This window comes from Pelmatolapia mariae, linkage group LG12 (assembly GCF_036321145.2).
Source record: "Pelmatolapia mariae isolate MD_Pm_ZW linkage group LG12, Pm_UMD_F_2, whole genome shotgun sequence".
NCBI classification, from domain to species: domain Eukaryota; kingdom Metazoa; phylum Chordata; class Actinopteri; order Cichliformes; family Cichlidae; genus Pelmatolapia; species Pelmatolapia mariae.
In genome coordinates, this window is record NC_086237.1 from 7992060 (window position 1) to 8002625 (window position 10566).

At 38.1% G+C, this 10566-nt stretch overlaps 1 protein-coding gene across 1 annotated transcript; it reads left to right on the forward strand.

The window, feature by feature from the left end:
• Positions 1-4600: 4600 nt before the first annotated feature.
• zgc:64051 (leukocyte surface antigen CD53) lies at positions 4601-10509 on the forward strand. The gene is made up of 8 exons (XM_063490522.1): positions 4601-4735; positions 5469-5553; positions 6566-6754; positions 8388-8462; positions 8555-8656; positions 8744-8851; positions 8966-9049; positions 10400-10509. The coding sequence occupies exons 2-8, from the start codon at positions 5491-5493 to the stop codon at positions 10469-10471; spliced, it is 693 nt and encodes a 230-aa protein (XP_063346592.1). The 5' UTR covers positions 4601-4735; positions 5469-5490; the 3' UTR covers positions 10472-10509.
• Positions 10510-10566: the final 57 nt, after the last annotated feature.

Below are 10566 nucleotides of genomic sequence, written 5' to 3' on the forward strand. Positions count from 1 at the left end.
AACCTATGAAGAGAAGCCAATATGAGAGAGACATTTTTATCTCTAGTCTCTGTTGCTATTCTCACAGTGGGGTTTTGGATTAGAGTAAGTATCCTGTTACACGCCAATTTATTTAGACTTTTTGGGCCAACTACAAAAACTCAGTTTTGCCCAAATTTAGCCGTAGAAGAAAAAAAAAAGATCATCCACCTATATCCTAAAGTCATCATATAGCTTAATAGATAAATGTAAGTGGATATTATCATGTAAAGTCACAAACTCTTCAAACTTTGTAGTAGCCATTGAGCACACTTTATGCACCAAACTGAGGATCTAACTAATGTCTGCAGATAAGGGGAAGCTATAAATAGATGTCAAAGTTTCCATGCCTGGGGAGTGTGACTGAGAAATGGGAGTTTCAACAAGATTGGCAAGAGCAAGAAAAGATTCTCATCTATAAATCTGCTGACAGGGGCATATAGACATCCCAAAGTTACCATGTGATTATTCAGCTTTAGAGGGGAAGTGGGAGTGTGAATGATTTGCATCTTCAGCAGAAGATACCTCGCCAACAGCTCTAAACTTGTTTGTAGACGTGACAAAGTGGCTCACTTCCTGGTGCTTGCACTGACCATTGTTTTCAGTCATGAACTAAACTACAAAACAAAAGGAAGAAAAATCATGAGTAAAAAAACTTGTTTGTTGTGTTGGAATCTAGGCCAAACACAACCACAGAGAAACATGCAAATGTCAGGCAATTTCTTTCTAATAATCTGAATAATGTCACAAAAACAGATGGAAGCACTGCATGGCTCTGATGCTCTTCACTGAGGCAGGTAGAAAATGTAAAATTTAGCTTTGTGTTATGTAGTGCATTATGACTTTCTGACATATTTGGGGTTTATGTTTCATTTTAGGTCTCCTTATGGGTTGTATACCTTGACTTGGGTGCTGGTAGAAGGTCCACGGCTGGTATTTCATTCTGCCTGACCCTGATGAAGACAGAGTTGATACACAGTTGTCTTTTTTTAATGCTAACTTCAACTTTTATCAGAGACTGAGTGCCTCGCTTGTTTTCTGTTATTTGATTTTAATATGTTTCTCTTGAGTGTATCCAAAGGTGTTACGAAGATATCATCCACGAGCAAAAATGTTGTTTTAAGCTCATTTTATCCTGATTTTATGAGCTTGAGAAGTTAGACTTGTAAGAAAAAATTGGATTGCTTCTCCAACACAATACAGTATAAATGGACACACAGGACACCAGCCAGAACATCCTGCACAGAATGATGAGTAGGCTGCATGCTGTGTTTGGAGATGATAAGTCAGCGGAACTGAGAACGGTAAACATGTAAATTCCTGTGGAAGCAGTGATGTAAGTAATAAAACAAGCAGCTTACAAACTCAGAAGTGAAACTGTTTTGTGAAAGAATACTAATATACCTCGTTAGAAACTTGGAAAAGATTGATCAGGAATCAAAGGTTAATGTGGTTTAAATTGAAGCGCTGAAAGCAGCTAGCTACAGTTGAATCCATAATTTGTTGGACATACCACCAACAAACCATCAAGATATGATAGAACTGCAGACTTCAGCTTTAATTCAAGCGATTTTACAAAGCGATTTTAGCTGGAAATGAATTAGAGCCTCAGAGGCTCCAAAGTAATTAGACAATTGAGTGATGAGATGTTTCATGGTCAGGTGAGGCCTGTTCCCTTGTTACTTCATTACCAATGAAGCGTCTGTCACATATCTGCTATCTAATATCTGCAGCTGATTCAAAGTGTTGAATTTGTATGTTATAGCTTTTCACTGTAATCTTAAATAGAAGACCGAAAGAGATGCAGTGGAAGTGAAGGAGGCCGTCGTTAAGTTGAAAACCTAAAATACATCTATCAGCAACAATCTGATACATGCATAAAAACAGGATTATATCCATGGTTCAGAAAAATAGCTTCACAATATTTAACCAAATCAAAAAGACTTTCAGATTTTCATGTGTACATGCATGTAGATGCATTGATGAATGGAGGTACAGAAAGTTTAAACAAGGTGCAACTTGAACTTGTGGACTTGTACCAGGGAAAAGTGTGGAGACAGGAAGAAGCAGCTGATAATCGCTTTTCAGTAAGTGAAAATAGAAAGACCGACAAACAAGAAATAACTGAAGGCAGCTGCAGTAAATGCGTCATTTCCTCGTCGGAGCAATTGGTGATGTGCATCAGTCCTAGACTTCAGGCAGACACTGAGCGCAATTTTCAAGAATTAAAAAGAGTTTTTATATTTAAAATTCTGTTATTTTGTCTGAGGGATGGGTGTAAAATGTAAATAATTCCTAAACAGTTGATCAAGTTAAATACAGTATTTGGTTTTTGTTTACTAATGCTAAAGGAAACTATGAATGCTCACTATTGTTATAGTTATAATTGGATTTTTATGAGGGCGTTAATTCCCACTCCAGCCCACTCTACACACAAAACAAATTTTAACAAAGGTTAAAATGTTATTTATCTGAGTAAGAAGGTAGAACTGGAACATGAAATCTGGTCTAAAACTGTCCCTTTCCACTGAAGGTTTTTCTTTCCACTGTCGCCAAATACTTGTTTGGTAGGGTGTTGGTCTTTACTTTACAATATTAAATGCTTTGAGCTGAATGCTGTTGTGATTTGGTGATATAAAAACTGAACTGAATTGAATTAGTAGTCTTATTCCAAAAGAACTGCTCCTAGAAGTGGAGAAAAATTCATTTTGAAGTGAACAAAGGGGGTCTGAACCTGAATGACAATTCATCCAACAGAGTTCAAAATGAAAAACTAAGCACTACTGAAGAGACCCTCACTGGTGCCTGAAGAGAAGCAAAAGGATCAAAGGCATTACAGTCTAAACAAAAACGGTGTCTTGGTTTTACTATAGCTAAAAACTACAAACCAGGTGCATTAAGAGGCCCTTTTTAAAGTACATTAGTTGTTTTACTCTTAAATCCCCATTTGTGGTTGCACAGTTCCTCTTAATGGTGATGGCTAAGCTCCCCCTCCTGAATGTCACTGTTCCTGCTCCCACACAACAATGCTGTGAAGTTCATCACAGGCTTCCAAGTAATGATAAGGTAAACTTTGAATGACTAAGTGGTCATATACTTTGGCCTATATCAGTAATGCATCGCTGTATTTTAGTCTACAGCTGCCCTAGTTGAGGGATTTGCCCAGTAGGCCACCGAGAAGGTGTGGTTTAGTTTCACCCTGAAAGTGAACCAGTGCTCAGTCAGCCTTACTCTGTTTGTACTATGCTTCAGTTTACTCGTGCGTACTGATCTGTGGCACACTGGCTGTATGTGCAGCAGAGATAGAGATTAAAACTGTGTCTTTATTTCAACCCTGGCACACTGGTGATAAGATGAAATAAAAATGGATGATCTGATTGTGAGTCAGGAAATGACGATACTACTAAAACAAGTGTTGAAGAAACTGAACGCTTGCCTCTGATGTGTCGAGGTTTCTCATTAGCTGACAGTAGTCCTGAGAACATCTGGACATCCTGCCGTGGGCTCAGATTTTAAGAATTTTAAAAACATTTTCAGTGTTTTTGTGTCAACTGTTATACAGAAAATGTTCTTTGTTCTTTCTCCATTCCTGTTGTTGCCATAACAAGCAACAATCTCAGGTGTTAAAAGTGACTGTGTGGCAGGGTGTGGTCTGTGGCGCAGCTGCAGGGGAGGGGTGGAACAGGGGGTTCAGGGCGTAATGTCAGGGGAGGCTAGTTGTCAGGTTATATATAACATTAGGAATGAAACAAAGGCTAGAAGAGGAGCCTGGTATCAGGAGACCGTTTAAATGAAATTTTGAGTATATAAAATAACAACAGAATGAACTGATTCTGAGGGATCAGGTGAGAACTGTTTCACATTTGATTGTTTTTACTTGGAAATACCCATGAATGTAAATATCCCCTATGAGCAAAACTTTGGTAGGGAGGCAGGGGTTCCTTTAAACATGGAGGGATTTTCCAACAAAATCAGGCTCAGGAGGGGGCAGGCATCTATTATAAATGGTAAATGTTTGGAAGGTGGGGGAGAAAGAGAAAACCTCAACAATCAGACAACTCCATGTAAGCAAGCACTTTGGCAACTGTGGCAAGGAAAAACTCCTTTTAAACAGGAAGAAACGGCCATCAGAAACAGGTTCAGGGAAGGGCAGCCATCTGAGAAATAATAGCTAACGATTAAATGCAGAGTAGCGGCCTCTGATAAAGAAAGCAACACTCTGCAACACGACTAAATGAAACCAGGGCTGCTTATGCCGACAACTACCTTGGCACGTGACACATCGAGAAGGTGAGAAATGACACCAGTTAGATGTTTTAACCAGTTTGTGTTCCTCTGTGACAAACATACAGGCTTTATTATCTCTAGTTGTGCAATAAGAATATTAACAATCGATTTCACATCAGTGAGGGGTTTTGACCTCTGCAGCTGCTGACCACAGTTTCAGCTTGTATCTAAATATAAGCAGTGTGTCACAGACATGCGCCTAACGTCTCTGCAGTGCTATTGGTTGCCCCCACTGCACTTTCTCAGTCATCAGTTTCTTTCCATGTTGCTAGACTTTAGGAAGAGGAAGTGAGAAGGGCTGCTGAAAGCCCCATGATGTACTCTGCAAGCTTCACAGAGCTATGAGAAGGGGAAGTACGAACAGCAGACGAGCTCGACAAGCACACGCCTGAAAACAGAGACGATAGCAGATATCATTTTCTCCAAATAGGTAGGAGTTAAACTTTATTTTGTCTTGAAGCTCTAGAGCTCTCTTTAAATCTTCAGAATATTGTGAAGATGTTTCTTTATCGGTCAGAAACGTGTTGATGTCAAATCTCTAAAAAATACTTGTGAGAAAAGAAAACCCAATGAAGATGAAAAAGTGAAAAAAAATCTTTCAAATTTAGACCAAAATAGGCAGTCATCTAACTGAAAGTGTCTGTCATGTGTACGTACTGACTTAAGTGGAAAACAAAATATAAGAGCTGTACTTTAGTAGTTTTAATTGCCCGAAGAAGAAGAAGAAGTCTCTTTTTTATTCTCAGAACAAAGATCAGTTAGAAATTTCAATGTTTTTCACATATTTATAACACAAATACAGGAGATTTGTACTTAGAACGGGTCACCTTGTATTTTGAGGAAGTTTTGGTATTTCCACAGTTAAACTGCCTGCCCTCTCATGATGTAATTTTAAACCCTCCCAAAGTATAATGCACTCATATCGTGTTGTACAGAAGAAGAATTTTGGTTTTGCTTGTAAACTGAGAGGAAACACAGGAAGCGTGATGTGTGAGCATCACTTCCCCGCTTTGTGACCGTGACGTTTTGTCCGTTTTAGCACTTACACACCCACACACAAACGCAAGACATAAATACGAGATGCTGCATTAAACCTTGACCACATCCAGCCCTGCTTCCGATATTTATATTAAATAAAAAATAACGGCCTTTTCTTGTTGCAGGTCTGATCAGAGGAGTTGCAAGATGGCTCACAGCTGCCTCAAGTGTTTAAAGTACACCATGTGTGTCGCCAACTTGCTTTGCTTTGTACGTATGTCTAAGTCATCCAGCATTACATCACTGTGAAACATCCTGTCACATTCATCCACTCACTTTTCATACCTAAACTGTCGGGTGTGACAGACATATGAGTGTGTGAAAATTAGTTAGCATTTATAAATGCTTCAGGTGTCTGCTTTGGGTTTCAAATATTCTACCAGATGGTCAGATTCTTAAAAATCAATCAGTTAAGAGGATTTACCAAAAGTTCACACTGTGGGAAAAAAAGGACAGTGTTATTTGTTTACTCTATGTAATTGTGTTATTACTATGACGATTACGTGAGCCAATTAGAGTGGAGGCAGTTAATTTTGTTTGTTCAATTTTAGAAAGCCAATATCTGCTAATATGTGAGAAGACAGACAGACAGACTTGCTGTACAGGCTAAAATATCCAGATTGTGCCCAAGTATGATCTACATTTGCAGTTTTTTGAAGACAAAATTGGGCCTATACTGAAGGTGGACACTCAGAGTCTGATTGCATCCGACGTCTAACCCACACAGTACTTGCCGGTGTCATAATTAACCTTACGCATGGGCCGAATCTGGGGTACTTTTAGCATGTATCTCTACTTAGGTATTCATATAGATTCTTTTGGATATCTGATGATCTTCTGACCATAATGATGTACATACTTCCTGCACCCTTTCTATGTACCTGACTCACAGGGGCCATGAAGAGAAAGAGTGTTAATATATTTAATATAATAATATATTTATAATGTATAATAGATTTTTTAATATATTTTTTAATTCAATTTCATTTCATTAATTTTGTTCCACAGACTTGGTGGATACAAAAGAAAAGGAAAAGTCAACATTTGCCAGAAGTCTGTTGCATAACAAATAAATTAAAAGCAGAAGCACTTGAGAAAATGTACTGTCTGACACTGCTGCCTGTAGGCAAGCTCTGAAGCAGACCAGGTCCCGGTGTAGCTCACTCTACTCTGTGTAGTGTGTATTGTGGACTTGGCTTCAGTATGTCTTCTCCTCTGTCAGATCTGCGGTGTGTCCATTCTGGTCTTCGGCGTCTTCTTGATGGTGGGTTCAAATTATGCTGCTCTCACCCCCTCACTGGCCAGCTTCAACATAGCCAACATCCTGCTGATCACCGGCATCATCATCACCTGCGTGTCTTTCCTGGGATTTCTCGGTGCACTCAAGGAGAACCGCTGTCTCCTCCTATCGGTAACACACACACAAATACTCAAAGCAGAGTACAGATTATGTGGTTTTCTGCTCCCTCTGATTACTTCATATTTTTAGGTAAATAACACTCTAGTTTTGGTACCCACAAAGGGTATAATTTGTTTGTTTTTTTAATGCCTGTATAATTTTGATAAGGGGGGTGGGCTCTCTAACACTGCCTCTTCATTGTTGTGTACTCCAATTTTTGAATGCTACAAAAATACCATTTATGTAACAAACGGCAATATCTAAAGAGTCAGTTCTCTGGGAAAAAGGTAATTTAGATGTTAATCGGGACTAGTTTTTCCTGCAGAATACAAAAATACCGGTTTTGTTTTGTTTTTAATTTAAAGATACTTTGAAAAGCTTCCACCTCTCCTAATTCAGAGTAGAAGAACCCTGTTACAGCAGCTTCTGTTTTTTATTGATATATAAAAAAATACTTGATATATTTTTGATTTCTATATATCAGCTTTTTATTTTACTTTATTCTGTTTTTCTTGTTGTCATAATCGATTTCATGCTACAAAATTCAGTCATAAGAGACTGAATCCTATATATTACTAACTTTGTAAATTCCCTCGCACTTTTGGAAAGAAGCTTCCCAAGTGTCAGTACCATAAAAACAAACAAACAAACAAACTGTAAAAAAGCAATTGATCCAGTTGCTGCACCACCCAGTCAGCTACAGCTCCCTGTGTTGGCACACCTGTCATTCAAAATGTCCATAATTTTAAGTCTTAGTAGTATGCAAATAAATTAGAAAACATAGCAGTTATATACATTTGTTCTGTCTGCTGTAACACTGGGAATTTTAACATGGGAGGCCGTGGACACTGACTTGGTTTTTGGGACAGTCAATAGAGAAACTGCAGCTTCATCTTTTCCATGTTGACTTAACTCAGCCTCCATTTGTCACTTGGTTTTTTAGTGATGTAATTGGGGTCTGTGACCTTAGGAAACAAAAAATTCAATGTCATATAACCCGAAGAAAAAAGTTGTGACAAAGTGAAATGACTCTTTGTTTAATCAGTATTAATAGCTCCATAGTGGTTTTTCAATTCAACTTTATTTATGAAGCACATTTAAAAACCAATTTGTGAAGACAAAATTGCTGTACAAAAGACAACTCTGATAAGACTTAATAAGAGAATAGACAGAAAATACATGTTAGTAGGTACTAAACATATACAGTCATGAGTGAAAAAGACAAAGGAGATACAATAAGCAAACCAGACAGAATCAAAATCAATGAATAAAAAGAAGTTTTGGTTTGAAACAAGTTTTTAAATAAGTTTCTAGTTGTAAAAGACTCAATAAAGGAGCAGCTTTGACTATGAGGAGACTGCTGTTTCACAGTTTGGGAGGTTTCTCCAGTGAGTTTAAAACTAGCGCAGGGGACTGTCAGAAGCATGTTTGCCAAGCAAGCAAAAGATTCCAAGCTCATTCCCAGGAGGAAACACAAAGACTTTTATGGGCATTCAAGTTTAAAAAGTTCTCAAAATCAGATATGTTGAGCTACATGCTGTGAACTAACAGCCGAAAATAACTTCACTATACAGTACCGTTTCATATGTGTATGTAAAGTGTTTCAGAGTAACATTCACATAAACATTTTTATTTATTTTTACAGTTTTTCCTGATGCTCTTCATCATGATGCTCTTGGAACTGACGGCAGCATGTCTGCTACTTGTATACGAGGGAGAAGTGTGTGACACATATGCTATACACAATATGTTCTGTTTTTAAAGCAAATGTATACATTGTATGTAATCACCAAATCCTCCTTTACTGTTCAGATTACTGAAAGCGTGAAGACTGATCTGACAAAGGGCTTGAATGATGCAAAAGGAAATTCAACACATTCAAAACAAAGTGACTGGGATTATATTCAAAAAAACGTAAGTGTGTCAGAGTGGAGATGTCATGTTGTGACACAAATGACTTTAGAAATTTATTTTTTTGTCTGTCAAATTAATTTGTTTTAGCTTGACTGCTGTGGAATCAATAATGCATCAGATTGGGGGGAACACGTGCCGGAATCCTGCTGTATTCCTGAGGAATTCTCTTGTAACAATCGTGAATACAGGCAAACGGTAGGCTCATCGTAATCACTGATCATTCCAGATTCACACTTGCTTTAATGTACCATAGAGGTCAAAGGTCACATTGTTACTGCCGCAGGTAATTTCAAAATGTTTTGTGTGCAGGGTTGTTTGTCAAAGGTGACAAATTTTTTTGAGAAGAATTTCCTAACCATTGGGGTCTCTGTCATTGTCCTCTGTATGATTGAGGTAAGCTGTTAACATACTATTTTACGCAGGTGTTGCAAGGTTAACCTATGAACCTGCAGATGTACTATGTCTCAGAAATTACCATCTTCACTTCTGTATAAAAGACAACAGGATTGTAAAGTGAATGAATTGGTTAATACAATGTTCTGCTCAGAAACACGGCATCTTCCTGTTAAAATATACCTAAACTTTGTTGCCTTTGATTGTATGGTTTCATTTATACTAAGAAGCAGTTAACAACCATGGCCTCAGTGTGTTTTATACTATAAAGATCCTTCAATGTTGGATGGAGAGAACTCTGATGATCAGATAACCCATTATGAGCAAGTACCAGGCAATGGAGGGGAGAAAGAACTTTTTGACAGGAAGAGATCTCCAGACAGTGTGTGGGAGTAACTGTATACATGGTATTCCGAATACAGTTACTTTGTTGAAATAAATGGATTACACAGCGGTCTTTTCCTGTTTCATATGTTAGGCTATGCCCTCTCTATTTTTGGTAATTCCACATTGGTGGAAACCCAAACAAAACACACATTAAGAGGCTCTGTGTCTCAATCTTGCAGCCCATGTTACATCTACTTGCGGCCCGAATAATGACGTGAAAAAATATATTTTTAACTAACCTTCCCAACACGGTCTCCAGAAGAGCCAGTGACAGACAGTCATCTGGCAAGACTGGTTGGGGGTGAAGAGAAAAAAGGAAATAAAAGATGAATGTAGCTTGCAGCTCTGGAAAATAAAATAATAAAAAGCTAATGGTCAAGTACTTTTAACCTACATTCTTCTGTCCTAATGGCCAACTCCTGCTTGGAATAGAAGTCAGGATGTACAGAAACGTAAGAAAAACTACCTTTCAGTTCACTTCATGGCATCGCTAAACATTTTCCTGATGACTTTATACTTTGCCAGTTTCACATCTTACTGTTAAGACTAGTCCCCACTAAAGTTATAAAAGTGGTTTACATGTCTTTAACCAATGAATGTCCAGCATCCCTGTATATCAGTCACATTCGCTATCTGGCAATGGCAAAATAATGTGTGACGTTAAAGCCGCTATAGCCATCCTTCAAATACAGTCTATGATTGCCGCAGACCAAGACCTGCTCCCCTCCCACTTACCAAAGTGGGCCTCCAGCTGGACAATGTCCACTGCCACACCCAAAAACGCAGCTCTAGAATGGATCGGGGAAGAAAAGACCACTCTTTAGATTGCAAAAAGAATAAAAATACTTCATATAAACAAGCATAAACCCAATGACATTTCAGTCAGCTTGAGAAGCTCAGAATAATTTTTATAATGGCATTTTATGTCCTTTTCCAGTTTAATTTCTATATTTCTGTTTACAGGTTTTGGGAATGTGCTTTGCCATGACACTGTTCTGCCACATTAGCAGAACTGGACTGGGCTACAAGTTCTGAATATGATACCTTCAAACATGATCTTCACATTTTACAGTAAATATCACTGTAAAGTTCTTTAGGAACTAGAGAGGAAAAGTTTCTGGAAAAACTTC